The sequence below is a fragment of the Bubalus bubalis genome, chromosome 3 (assembly GCF_019923935.1).
Source record: "Bubalus bubalis isolate 160015118507 breed Murrah chromosome 3, NDDB_SH_1, whole genome shotgun sequence".
NCBI lineage: Eukaryota > Metazoa > Chordata > Mammalia > Artiodactyla > Bovidae > Bubalus > Bubalus bubalis.
Window position 1 is genome coordinate 64263973 of NC_059159.1, and position 14461 is coordinate 64278433.

General features: G+C 42.5%; 1 protein-coding gene across 7 annotated transcripts in view; it reads left to right on the forward strand.

Moving 5' to 3' along the window:
- CLCN3 (chloride voltage-gated channel 3) overlaps nucleotides 1-14461 on the forward strand; it is an 88640-nt gene that overhangs the window by 9927 nt on the left and 64252 nt on the right. For 5 of the 7 annotated variants that reach the window (XM_045164976.1, XM_045164977.1, XM_045164979.1 and 2 more), the window contains exon 2: nucleotides 1084-1259. In XM_045164976.1, coding sequence (XP_045020911.1) covers nucleotides 1100-1259 — 160 coding nt within the window. In that variant the 5' untranslated portion in view covers nucleotides 1084-1099. Of the gene's footprint in view, nucleotides 1-1083; nucleotides 1260-5363; nucleotides 5569-13170; nucleotides 13195-14461 lie in introns of those variants that run through there. The other 2 variants (XM_045164980.1, XM_045164981.1) reach the window with 2 other exon arrangements.

Here is a 14461-nt window from a genome sequence, read left to right on the forward strand (position 1 = left end):
TTTTACCAGGCTTACTGGATGAACTGCTCCTGCGATTCTAGCTTTCAAGTCCCACCCCTAAACCTTTTGAACCTCTTGCTGGTATCTCGCTCACTTGTTTTGATGTTGAGCAAGTAGGTAGATGCATTTAAAACACCAAGCTATTCAGGAGTTACATGGTTCTTAAAGCACGGAGTAAGAGCCTTGAAAACATGTTCTTGCTTGTTAATTCTCTTATGGAAAGAAATGCAAATAGTGACCTGTTACCATATTTTCATGGCTGATATTTGACTATGGGCTTTGAAGCTTTAAATTTTAAAGTGATGAAAGGAGAATGGAATTTTACAGATGTTTAAATGACATTACTTTAACATTAATATTTACACCTGGTGAGATATCCAAAAGGTACATAGTGTCTCCCTTTCATACCTGGTGCGTCAGCCACTGTCCCTTTCTCCTGTGGGCAACTTTCTTAGAACTCTCTCCAGAGGTGGTCTGTGCACACACAGCCAGTTATATGCTGCAGGTCAGCCTCTACCACAGCCCCCATTCTTTGGGTGGAAGCCCCACACATACTGTGGTTGTCACTTAGTTGCTAAGTCATGTCCAACTCTTGTAACCCCATGGACGGTAGCCCTCCAGGCTCCTCTGTCCATGGGATTTTCCAGGCAAGAATACTGGAGTGGGTTGCCATTCCCTTCTCCAGGGCATCTTCCTGACCCAGGGATTGAACTCTGGTCTCCTGCATTGCAGGTGGATTCTTTGCCATCTGAGCCACCAGGGAAGCCCTTGCGTATACTATAGTATATTGTAAACACTTCTCTGTACTTTGTATTTTGAAACAATGGATCTGAGAGACTACTTTATACCATTACCTGAAGAAGTTCTTCATTCCTTTTTACAACTGCTTGGTGAGAATAGAATTATTAAATGATCCCCAAAGACTTAACCCAATAGAGTTAGCTATTGTTACAGTAATGAAGTTAGTATTTTTTTTTTTAATATGAGATCAGAAGTTTTCTTTACATTGCTAAAGTAGATGGTTTTTATTATATGTTGGGAAAATGTTAAAGCCATTTCTCCCCCCAACTTTTTTTTTTTCAGATAACCAGACAGCTAAATGGAGTCTGAGCAGCTGTTCCATAGAGGCTACTGTAGAAACAGCTACAACAGTATAACCAGTGTGAGTAGTGATGAGGAGCTTTTAGACGGGGCAGGTGTTATTATGGACTTCCAGACTTCTGAAGATGACAATTTGTTAGATGGTGACACAGCAGTGGGTAAGTGTGACATTATAGCTCTTAATATTTGTCATCATGAATTGTTTTAGACATTGTTTTATTGAGGTTGGGTTTTGGGATGGCTTTTTTGTTGTTTTAATTTTTACTTATTTATTTGGCTGTGCTGGGTCTTAGTTGCAGCATGTGGAATCTTTAGCTGTGGCATGTGAACTCTTGGTTGCGGCATATGGGATTCAGTTCCCTGACCAGGGGTTGAACTTTGAGCCCCCTGCATTGGGAGCTTGGAGTCTTAGCCATTGGACCACCAGGGAAGCCTCTGTTTTTATTTTAATTGCAGTGATTCATGTAACCATTTTAAAGTGTACAATTCATTGGAATTTAGTCCATTCACGATGTTGTACAGCTACCACTGGTGTCTACTTTTCATTTGTTGTTTTGTCACTCAGTTCTGTCCAACTCTTTTGCAACTCCATGGACTGTAGCCCACCAGGCTACTCTGTCCATGGAATTTCCCAGGCAAGAATACTGGAATGGGTTGCCGTATTCTTCTCTAAGGGATCTTCCCCAACCCGGGAATAAAACCTGAGTTGCGTGCAGTACAGGTAGATTCTTTACCACTGAGCCACCAGGGAAGCCCAAAAGAAAATCTCATATATGGATAAACTTAAAAATTTCAGTATAATATACTGCAGAGAGGTACACAACTGTAGTTGAAGCAGAAAAGCAAAACTTATGGGGTATATATTATATATAGAGAGAGACAGAGACATATAGAAAGAGATTTATTATGAAAGATTGGCTAATGTGATGGCAGAGGCTGAGAAGTCCCACCAGCTGCCAACTGCATAGTGGGAGCTCAAGAGAGTTGGTGGTGTGGTTCCAGTCCAGATCCAAAGGCCTGGGAACCAGGGGAGCCAGTGAGTTGAGGCCCAGTCCGCACCTGAGGGCCCAGGCCCCGTGGTGCTGATGTCCAAGGGCCGCTCAAGCAAGAGCAGAGTTTTCAGTCTGCCAGTTCAAATGCTCATCTCTTCCGGAAAGGCCCTCGCAGACACACTGGCTATCTGGGCATCTCTTTACCCAGCCTCGTTGATACATAAAATTAGCCAGCACAATAATCACCATGTCACAAGCATGGAAATGAATGAATTTCTACAAAGTAGTTACACTCATATACCTCAATTAAGAAATAAAACATGACCAGTTTCCCAGCAGTCCGCCCGTGTTCCCCCTTCCAATTTCAGAGGTAACTGTTATTTTGATTTCTGTCACCACAGATTACCTTTGCAGGTATTTAAACTTTATATAAAAGGATTTATACTATATATACTCTTTTGAGTCTGGTGCCATTTACTTGTGTTTTGATTCATCTATGTTGTTGAATATAGCAGCAGTTAATTTATTTTCATTGCCATGTAGTATGCCATTTGTAAATACACTTCAGTTTATCTGTTCTATCCGTCATATGTTGTGAAACACATTTAGGTTTTTTAAATTAATTTTTCTTATATTTTGGCTATTAACAATCATGGTGCTGAGAATTTTCAGGTACATATATTTTAGTGCATATCATGTATGCAGTTGTGTGGGATTTGTCCCTCAAGATGGCCTCTTGGGTGACAGGTGTGTGAATGTCAGACCCTGTGAAAGGTGGTTACAGTCTGGACATTGGTCAGCAGTGTGTGAGCTCTGCTTGCGTCACGTCTTCACTAATACCTGATGTTATCGGTTTAAAAATTTTGGCTCTTTTGATGTGGGTGCAGTAGTCTCAAATTTTGGGTTTGATTTACAGTTGCCTAATGGCTTATGAGTTTAAATGCCTTTTGTGTGTTGTTTGGCTTTTTAGATAGAGTCTTTGAAGTGCCTGTTCAGTCATTTTGCCTAAGAGGTCTTTATGCATTCTGATTGAGTCCTTAGTTAGATTTATGTATTGCAGATGTCTTCTCTTGCTCTTAATAGAATCTTTTGATGAAGATACTGTCAATTTTAATGAAACCCAGTTAATGTTTTCCTTTATTCTTTATACTTTTCCTGTTCTGTGTTAAGATAGCTTCCCATACATACCTCAAGGTATTCTCAAGGTATTCTCTTCTTGTCTCCTAGAAGTTTTATTTTTGTGTGTCTCTTGCATTTAGTTTTATAATCTAACTGCAGTTAATTTTTATATGTGATATAAGTGTTCAGATTCATTTTTTCCTATATGGATAACTATTCGGCCCATATATTGAAAAATCTTCCATTTTCCAGTGTGTTGGAGTGACCTGTTTCTCATCTATCAAGTGGATATATTTCTATAGGTCTGTTTCTGGACTTTTTCCTCTGTTACATTGAAATATTTGGCTATCTTTGTACCAAAGCCCAGGTGGTGCTAGTGGTAAAGAACTGCCAATGCAGGAGACATAAGAGTTTGATCCCTGGGTTGGGAAGATCCCCTGGAGGAGGGCATGGCTACCCACTCCAGTATTCTTGCCTGGAGAATCCCCATGGACAGAGGAGCCTGGCAGCCTACATCCTTGGGGTCGCAAAGAGTTGGACACAATTGAAGGGACTGAGCACGCATGGATGTACCGAAACCCAGCATATATATGAGTTTCATTTCTCGCATTGGTTTTATGTAAATGTAGACTGTTTACATTTAATGTAACCACTGATATATTTAGGCTCAAGTCTACTGTCTTTCTATTTCTGTTCTATTTGTCACAGTTGGCTTTTTTTTTTTCCATCTTGCTTCCTTTCTCTTCCCTCCAATACTGTTAGTTATGCATTCTCTTATGTTTTGTTTGATGGGTTACTCTAGAGATTATAACATGTATTCTTATTAGTTCTACTGTAAATTAGTACTTTTCTTTCTTGACATATTTGTTGTTGTTATTCAGTCTCAAAGTCATGTCTGACTCTTTGTGACCCCATGGCCTATAACCTTCCATGCTCCTCTGTCCATAGGATTTCCCTGGCAAGAATACTGGAGTGGATTGCTATTCCTTTCTCCAGGGGATCTTCCTGACCCAGGGATCGAACCCACATCTCCTGCATTGGCAGGCAGATTCTTTGTCACCGAGCTACCAGGGAAGCCTTTGGACATATAGTTGGTACTTATTTATTGAATGAGTGAATTAATTACAAATAAAATGAGTCATCAAGTTTGGTTATATGCCTTCATTTCATTCATGACAGCTGAAGGATCACATAAGTCATTTGACAGAGCTAAAATATTGGAAGAATTAGGATGAAACTTAAAGTTAGTGGATTCCTTCCAGTTTTCATGGTTGGGGTGGTATAAATGAGTGCTTTTACCAGTTTATGGGAAATGTAAGGGCCTTAGGATACTTTAGCTCCTTTTCTCCCCTCCTGCTTTTTGTGCTGTTGTTCTTTATATATTTTAAACTGCACAAGACGTTGTTGTTGTATTATGCTGATACCTGTTTAGATTTCACAACTTTACTTTTTCTGGTGCTCTTTATTCTGTCCTGCATTTCGTGTTTCTATTTGGGATAATTATCTTTCTGCCTGAAGAACTCTCATTAGTATTTCTTTTAATTGCAATCTGCTAGCAGTAAGTTCACCCACTCCAGTGTTCTTGCCTGGAGAATCCCAGGAACGGGGGAGCCTGGTGAGCTGCCGTCTATGGGGTCGCACAGAGTCGGACACGACTGAAGTGACTTAGCAGCAGCAGCAGTAATTTCACTTAGTTTTTGTACAAGCCTTTGTTTCATCTTTATTTCTGAAGGATATTTTTGCAGCTGTATTCCAGATTTACATTGATCTTTTTTGAACACTTCAAAGATATAATTCTCATGGCATTTGCCTTCTGTTGAAAAGTCAGTTGTCAGTTGTATTTTCCCCCCACTCTGGCTTCTTTTATGCCTTTTACTTTGTCTTTGGTTTTTCTGAAACTTAAGCTTAGTCATAGTGTGCCTAAGTGTAGTTTTCTTATTGTTTATCCTGGCTGGGGTTTAGCACTTCCTGAATTGTGACCTGTTTTTTTTTTTTTTTTTTTTTTAATTTCATTTTTGGATAATTCTGACCTGGTGTCCTCAAGTATTGTTTCTAGTATTCCCCCTCTGCTTTCGTTTTAAGATGCCAATCACATTTGCTACATCTTTTTACTTGTGTCTCTTATGCCTTCTTCTATATTTTCTTTTTTAGATTTGGATGTTTCACTTCATTGGGGTAAATAGCAAGGAACGTGATAGATAGCTGGATCAAGTATTGCGTGTGGTTTTTTAAGCAGCAGCCAAAAGTGGCTGCACCTGTTCACTCTCCCACTCTCCGTGACTGAGAGCTCCCGCTGTGCTGTTCTTGTTGGTGTTTGATGCTGTGTCCGTGCTCTGGAGGCTGGCTTTTGTCACAGGTGTGTAGCGCTGTCTCATTATTTTTTGTCAGGTTTTGAATTTCAGTTATTTATCAGCCATAGAATTCCCACTTGTTTTTAAATAGACTTCTGTACTCTGGGAGAAATTCTCTGTGGTTTTTGTGTATGCGTGTGCTTTTTTTCACCTCTGTATTAATCACTTGTTTAAAAGTTCATGTCTGAATCTTCTCATGTCAAGGTCACCTGTGAGTCTATATCTGTTGCTCTTTTCCTCTTGGTTTCTGTCTTTTGACCTTGACTGCAGATGGGTTGGAGAAGGCAGTGGCACCCCACCCCAGTACTCTTGCCTGGAAAATCCCATGGATGGAGGAGCCTGGTGGGCTGCAGTCCATGGGGTCGCTAAGAGTCGGACACGACTGAGCAACTTCACTTTGACTTTTCACTTTCATGCGTTGGAGAAGGAAATGGCAACCCACTCCAGTGTTCTTGCCTGGAGAATCCCAGGGACGGGGAAGCCTGGTGAGCTGCCGTCTATGGGTCGCATAGAGTTGGACACGACTGAAGCGCCTTAGCAGCAGCAGCAGCAGATGGGTTCTGTAATTCTTAGTGAATGCTGAATGTTGTGTGCAAATACTTACAGGTGCTCTGGTGAAGGTGACATCTTCACCAGAGTGTATATAGAGTTTCTGGCAGACGGGTAGTCTGGGAGCCAATTGCAATGATCCCATCAAAGATGGAGAGAATTTACAGCCTGGTTTCAGGCTTCCTGAGGTTTAGTCTGTTTTTGGCTCACTTTAGTTTTAGGGCAGAGCCCCTGAGGGTCTAGGAGAAAGCCTGGCATGTTCATGAAGGCTCTCGGTCTCTGTGTGCCTGGCTGAGACTGATGGCGGCTCTGCTCTCTGCTTCAGGCTCCAAACCGCTGCTCTGTGCTTGGTTTCTCAGCCTCTCTCTCCTGAAGTCTAGGAATTGTAGCTGTTTGAAGAGAAAGGTCAGTTGGTGATGGACAGGGAGGCCTGGCATGCTGCGATTCATGGGGTCGCAAAGAGTTGGACACGACTGAGCAACTGAACTGAACTGAGGAGAAAGGTATCCTGGTATGAAGTGTTGCATCTCTTTTCTCCAGGATGCTGGCCCCTTCAAGTCCACTCCCAAGTGCTTTTGTCTCTGTGGCCCCAGGAGATGGGCGAGAGCTCTCAGCTGGAGGGCACCGTCATGGTGCTGCTGTGAACCGGAAATGGCTCGGGGTAAATAGACAAGGCTGTCTGGGAGTACCTGTTTGACTTCTTTTCAGTGTTGGCAGTTCAGGTTGTATCTTGTATCTTGTATCTTGAATGTTTGATTTAGAAAAGCAACAACAGTGTTTTGCTGTTACTGGTCATTTGCTCTCTTCATTGTTGGTGGATTTTTTTTACCCTAATTTTAATTACAAAGTTATAAACCAGATAAACACATGTATTCATAATTTGAGAACATACCCATTTTTCTGTGTTTAAGTAGCTCCCTGGCCCTTTATATGAAGCGCTTTAGAAACTGAAGGTCGTAGAAAGACATAGGAGGACCAGCTCTTTGCATCTTCCCAGGATTGGTGATGTCTTCATTTATAGTTTTCCACATTAGAGTGTGTCAAGTCAGAAGGAAGGAGCAAGGGGACAAAGAAGAATTGTCTTTTGTTATTATTATTTTTTTTAACCAGGAAGGATATTTTTCAAAAACCCCATCAGTAGACTTCCTCTTCCATCACTGGCCAGAACTGAGTTACATGCCCACACCTAGACTGATCACTGACTAGGAGGATTGCTGACCGGTTAGAACAATCCTCATTTGTTCCCTGCGGTTAGGCATCTTACCAGCCACACAAAATGAAGGTTCTGTCAGCGGAAGAAGCTGGAACGACCGGGGGTAAGCAGCTATCAATGTTTTCCACGCACAGTCTGTCCTCAGAAGTGCCTGGTTGAAGGTGCAGGTTGTGGAACAGCAGCTGACAACAGCTATGTCAGTGTAAACTTGGGCGGTTACACGTTCTAAATGTTACATCTTGAAGAAAGCACATTACTATTAATTTTTAAAAGTTTTTTGACGTGGACTATTTTCCAGTCTTTATTGAATTCATTACAACATTGCTTCTGTTTTATGTTTTTGTTTTTCGGCCGTGAGTCATGTGGGATTTTAGCTTCCCAACCAAGGATCGAACCCACACGTCCTGCATTGGAAGGCGAAGTCCTAGCCACTGGGCTGCAGGAAGTCTCCAAAAGGATATTATTTTGATACCTGTTTAGAATTGTGAAGAGCGTTCTAGAACGGGAGATAATGCATGAGGGCCCAGTTGGGAGAAAAGGGATTATGTTGTGAGACAGCGAATGTAGCTGGTAGGATTGGTGCTAGCTCTTCTCTCAGCAGAGTGGACATGGTTCTCTTCACAGTAGCTGGGTAGGGCTGTCCTGGAGGAAGTGCGGCCCCAGGGAGACCTCTCCATCTGGGCTGGGACAGGTGTCTGAGGGCAGAGGTCATCTCTGAGTCTGGAGCATGGAAGTGGACAGTGGGACACGTGGTTGAGAGTTAAATAGTCTTTGACTTAATTTCTCTTTAGAACACCAAAAAGTCATCAATCACTAGAGAGAACTGTTGGTGTTCGGCTTGTGTGTTGGATAGAAACCTCATGTTCATTGGCTCTCCAGTTGCAGACCTGCACTTACATCATGGCTCTGCCAGTTATTAGCTGTGTAACCCCAGCCAGTCGCTTTGCCTTAGAGCTTTCCTCTGTAACTCATAGTGGTTCTTCTGTCTTCTGTGTTCCTTCCCCTTTGGGTGCCTTAGGCTCTGTCCCCCAACTTGACCAGTTTCCTTTTAATTTAGCATTCAGGTAAGATGTTGGGAACATTCCTGGTAGTATCAAAAAGAAATGTAGCCCTATTTAAAACTGGAATACAACACTGGACTAAGATTTAGGTTGCAGAGATAAACCACTGTGGAGTCCCCTGACTCCAGTGAATAATCGAGTTACTTACATGTTGCATAGCTCTTGTTTTGAAAATAGCTTAAAAAGATGGACCCATGGATCTCAAAGATGAGATCAGCCTTATCTGCTCAGAGTGAATCCTAAATGATACAGAATATGCTGTGATTAAAAAATAGAGCTTGTCCATAATGATAATGATGACTAATTGGTAGTATCAAAAGTCTATAAACTAGTGAAAAGCTGAAAAATTAGACTTGATATGTGTTTAAGTATATTGAGTGAGTCACTTTAGTCTGTAATTTAAATTCTGTGGAGAATGCAAAATTTTTCATTACAAGTAGCAGGAAGAAAGGGCCAAGATTTTGTTGTCTGAGTTGTATTCATTAAAGAAAGCCATATGGTTCTTGATTCGTTGAAAATGAAACACACATGCGTTCCTCTGCATAACCGTGAGTTATTCTTAAATGTACTGGCCTCACTGGGAGTAAGAAAACTGAAAACTAGAGTCAGCCACTGTTCAGCAAAGTAACTCTCAATGATTAGTTTGTGTTGATGACGGTAATGAGTTTAAAGTTTAGTTTCTTACGTCCCTTTTTATCACGCATGAAATGTGAATAGTGTAGCTTACTTGGTGTGTCAAGAGTCCCTTCCACGTTTCTAGATTGTTTGTGAATGGTAGTGTCACAGTCCGGAGGAGGCAATGGCACCCCACTCCAGTACTCCTGCCTGGAAAGTCCCATGGATGGAGGAGCCTGGTAGGTTGCAATCCATGGGGTCGCTAAGAGTTGGACATGACTGAGCGACTTCCCTTTCACTTTTCACTTTCATGCATTGGAGAAGGAAATGGCAACCCACTCCAGTGTTCTTGCCTGGAGAATCCCAGGGACGGGGGAGCCTGGTGGGCTGCCATCTATGGGGTCGCACAGAGTTGGACACGACTGAAGCGACTTAGCAGCAGCAGCAGCAGCATCACAGTCCAAGGGAAAGCGTTCCAGGAGCGGAAGCATCCAGAGGGCTCACTCCTGACCCCTCCGTGTCTGTTGTTGTGTGGTCGCTAAGGCATGTCTGATGCTTTGCCACCCCATGGATATAAAGAACCTTAAACATTTGGAAATACTAGATTCAAACGTAAGCTGTTTTTTTTTTTTCTTTCCCAAGACCACGGGGCACATAATCACAGGGTCTGAAATGCAGAGACACCACATGTTAAGATTGTTGTGTTCTCTTTCACATGCATACCACAAGCTGAGCCTCAGAACTCGGAGAGCCACATGGCACATGGGACTGCAAGGTGGACTGTCTGTCCTGGTCTTGTGACCTGTCCACTTCTGCTGGAACTTCCCTTCCCTTCTGAGCTCTTACAGAGAGTCCAGCATTTCATTTGAATAGATGTAGCTTTATTCAGAATGTTTGTGTTTGGGTCTCATGTCGCTCTGGGTGGCATGTTCACCAGTACTGTCTACACAAGGGATTTCAGGGCAGGAGGCCTGGGAAGTGGAAGCTGAGGGGCCAGGCCAGAAGCTGGCTGGCCTTCTCCTTGGATGCCTCTCAGGGTTTGGCAGACCTTACAGTCCAGGGTCCAGGCCTTAGTCCTGCAAACCTGGAAGCAGGGCATTAGCCCCGCCAACTGAGCTGTTGCTTAGAAGTGGATTCATATTAACCAGGATCTTAGATCTTGTTAGATGAAAACTGCTAATGTATTTACAATGAGTAAATACATTAATCACTGATGTTTTACGTCTCTTGAAAGAAAAGACGTAAAGCAGCATGTAAGGACACACAGAATTCAGGACTTAACTATGTTTTTGAGAGGAATGGAGCAAAAGGAAAACAGGTTGAAATGCAGGAAATCTAGAGATGAATGTTGGTGAAAGCTTAATAGCTATGTACTTTCTGAGGGGAGACTGGGAATTTGGCTCTAAGCTTTGTAGTGGTGAGTGAAACTAGGAAACGTGTTTAGTTAAGTGATTCTTGGTGTTTATGAGAGAAAAACTCAATCAGTTTCTCAGCAGATTCCCTGTTACGGATTTTAAGGTAATCCGTTTTTGAGCGACATGATGGAATGATTCCTTCCTACGCGCTAGGCTGGTTTTCAGGACTGTGGTTGCAGTAAACAGCAGTGGTTTCCACAGGGCTTGCTTTTGTAATAACACCCATTAACATCACCAGCTTGAATCCCAAGGCCTGATTCCACGAGGGCCTGTTACTATATGGTACAGGCATCGATTATTGATGGTGTTCTGGCAGGATCCATAGATATAATTCAGACTCTTTTGGAACAGGCGGACAGCATGGAGTTTCAGAAGTCATCAAAGTGTATCACTGTTGTCATTTTATTTTTTTTGCTGGAAGGTTTTATATAACATTACATAGCAGTGATTTTAGAATTATATTTTGGAATTATAACATCTACGTACTTATATTCAGCTCATTTTCCTTAAGCATTTGAAAAGCCTAACACAACCTAAGACTGAATAGAAGGCACTAGAAGTCCCCTTAATGAAAAGTGGAGGCTGTACTCATGGGCAGGGTCAGGGGCCTTTCTTGAAAATCATTTTGTATCTACTGGAAGATACAAGTACATGATGAACAGAAGGTCCAGAACTTATATTCCATGTGACAAGGTCACAATAATTGCAGCTATGATAAATTTGAAAGGAAGTAGCTACCCATAGACATTTTAAAAAGAAAAAAGCTAAAACAAAACATTCTCTCATGTATCCACAAAATGCCTGGCTTTGACTAATTTACTCAAGTATGTCTCTTAAGGCAGTAGTCCTCAGATCTTTTGTTTTCAAGATCTTTTTCTATTCTTAAAAGATTATTGAGGACTCTAACAAGGTGTTTTGTTTTTTTTTAAATTTTAATATAGGTTCAGTTCAGTTGCTCAGTCGTGTCCGAGTCTTTGCAACCCCATGGACTGCAGCACGCCAGGCCTCCCTGTCCATCACCGACTCCTGGAGTTTACCCAAACTCATGTCCATTGAGTCAGTGATGCCGTCCAACCATCTCATCCTCTGTTGTCCCCTTTTGCTCCTACCCTCAACCTTTCCCAGAATCAGGGTATTTTCAAATGAGTCAGCTCTTTGCATCAGGTGGCCAAAGTATCAGAGTTTCAGCTTCAACATCAGTCCTTCCAATGAACACTCAGGACTGATCTCCTTTAGGATGGACTGGTTGGATCTTCTTGCAGTCCAAGGGACTCTCAAGAGTCTCCTCCGACACCACAGTTCAAAAGCATCAATTCTTCAGTGCTCAGCTTTCTTTATAGTCCAACTCTCACATCCATACATGACCACTGGAAAAACCATAGCCTTGACTAGATGGACCTTTGTTGGCAAAGTAATGTCTCTGCTTTTTAATACGCTATCATATTAAAACTGATAGGTTGGTCATAACTTTCCTTCCAAGGAGTAAGCATCTTTTAATTTCATGGCTGCAGTTACCATCTGCAGTGATTTTGGAGCCCCCCAAAATAAAGTCAGCCTCTGTTTCCACTGTTTCCCCATCTATTTGCCATGAAGTGATGGGGCCAGATGATTACAGTATCAATATTTACCATATTAAGAATTAAAACCAAAATATCAATCCTCTTAAATTCATTAAAAAATAGCAAAAGTACATTAATAACTTTTTTAAGCTAAAAATTAGCTGTATATTCAAAAGTAAAAATAAACTGAGAAGAGTGATGTTGTTTCATGTTTTTATAACTATGTCTAATGTCTGTTTCATAGGAAACAAAACATCTAGATTCTTAGATCTGTTTCCCCACTAAGCCTTGTGATGTGTTGTTTGGTTGAAACATCTGAGAAATATTTAAGAAAATTTGGCCTTATACAAATATTGAGTTGGCTGAAAAATTCATGCAGATTTTTCCATTACATCTTATGGAAAAACTCAAACAATTTTTTTTTGCCAACCCAATATATAGTTAGATAAAAAAGAAATAATTTAATAGCCTTTTCAGATCATTGTGGATTTCCTTCTTTGGTACTACACCAAACTCAACAGATGATAATTTCCTAAAGGTTAATTGCAGTATGGCAACTGAACCCATAGTGATGAAAGTTTTGCATTGTGTTAATTAAAATCCATGAGCCCATCTTGTGCTTTGAGTGACTCTGTCACCCGTACATGCATTTGTAATCTGCATAGCGCTCAGTCGTGTCTGACTCAGTGAGCCCATGGACTGTGGCCTGCCGGGGTCCTCTGTCCGTGGGATTCTCCAGCCAAGGACAGTGGAGTGCTGGAACTTCCCTGGTGGGCCAGTGGCTCAGACTCTGAGCTCCCAGTGCAGGGGGCCTGAGTCTGGTCCATGGTCGGGGAACTAGATCCCCTGTGCTGCAACTAATATCCGGTGAAGCCAAATAAATAAGAAAAAAATGCTGGAGTGGGTTGTCTTTTCCTTCTCCAGGGGATCTCCCTGACCCAGGGGTCAAGCCTGAGTCTCCTGCATCTCCTGCATTGGCAGGTGGAGTCTTTACCACTGAGCCACCTAGGAAACCCCTATAATATGCATTAGTCACTTGGAAGTTGTCACTAGTTTATTAGTTTGCTAGGGCTGCCTTAACACAGACTGGGTGCCTTCAACAACAGAAATTAACTTCCTCACAGACCTGGGAACTTCTCCACGGTTCTAGAGGCTGAAGGCCTGAGACAGAGGTGTTGGCGGGGCTGTTGGCTTCTTCTGAGGCGTCTGTCCTTGGCTTGTAAGCGTCTGTCTTCTCTTGGTGTCCTCACATGGTCTGTGTATATCTGCGGCCTGATGGCATGAGTTTACTAATGCTCCTGGATTAGGCCCCGCCCCAGTGACCTTACTTAACCTGAATTACTCTTATAAAGGTCACATTCTGAGGTGCTGGGGCCGGGGAGGGGAGGGGGGGTGCCGGGCGGGGCAGGGTGTTTTCGTACCTATTTGGTGGGGCACAGTTCAGCCCATAACAGATTTCTTTAGATCTTGCTAATAATGTTCACATTCTTTTATTACACAAAACCAGTGAGTCATGTTTTTCAGTGTGGCCACCAATAATCCCACAATCCTATCAGAAGTCTTCATCTGTTGGGAAGGTGTCAGGCCCCCACTGGTGAATACACCTTTCCCAAAATTTAATATCTGCTTTTCCTCAAGATGACACCATTGCTGAACAGTCTATGCAAAAGGGCTTTGTGTGTTCTTTCCATTAAAAGGATGTCCACTCAAGAGTTGCACTTTCATAAACTGAATAGCTTCTGCTGTTTCATGAGGGGCATTTGTGAGGGAATCAGGCTTTTATTGTCTAATGGTAATGTGGTGGTAGAGAATTCAGTGCCCACCAGTCTGTGTTGGTGTCACTTGTGAAAGTGAAAGTCACTCAGTCGTGTCCGACTCTTTGTGACCCATGGACTATACAGTCCATGGAATTCAGGCCAGAATACTGGAGTGGGTAGCCTTTTCCTTCTCCAGGGGATCTTCCCAACCCAGGGATCGAACCCAGGTCTCCTGCATTGCAGGTGGATTCTTTACCAGTTGAGCCAGCAGGGAGGTTCTGGTGCTACTGGGATTTGTGCTGAACGCCAGCCACTACCTACTGCGCATTGCTCTTGCGCTATGAATAGAGTGAAAAAGAGAGTCTTGTGGAGGCTGAATAATTTCCCTCCCCCACCCCTGTGATTGATTCCTGGAGCCTGTTAATATGTTACTTTACATTATAGAAGGCACTCTGCAATTTGAATAAGTAAAGAATCTTGAAATGGAGCCATTATCCAGGATTATCTGGGTAGCTCCATTGAAATCCCAAGCATCCTTAAATGGAAGGGGCACGAGGATGAGTCTGAAACCGGGGCTGGCCAGCTGAGAGAGTTGCAGGAGAAAGCCAGTTCTGACCCCATGTTGGAAACTGTTTCTTTGACTTGCTTTCATCATACTCAATGGCTTGCCTGGAGAACTCTGCCCCTCTGCTTGGCTGTAAACTAAAGTGCCTTTGTTCAGCTCATGGA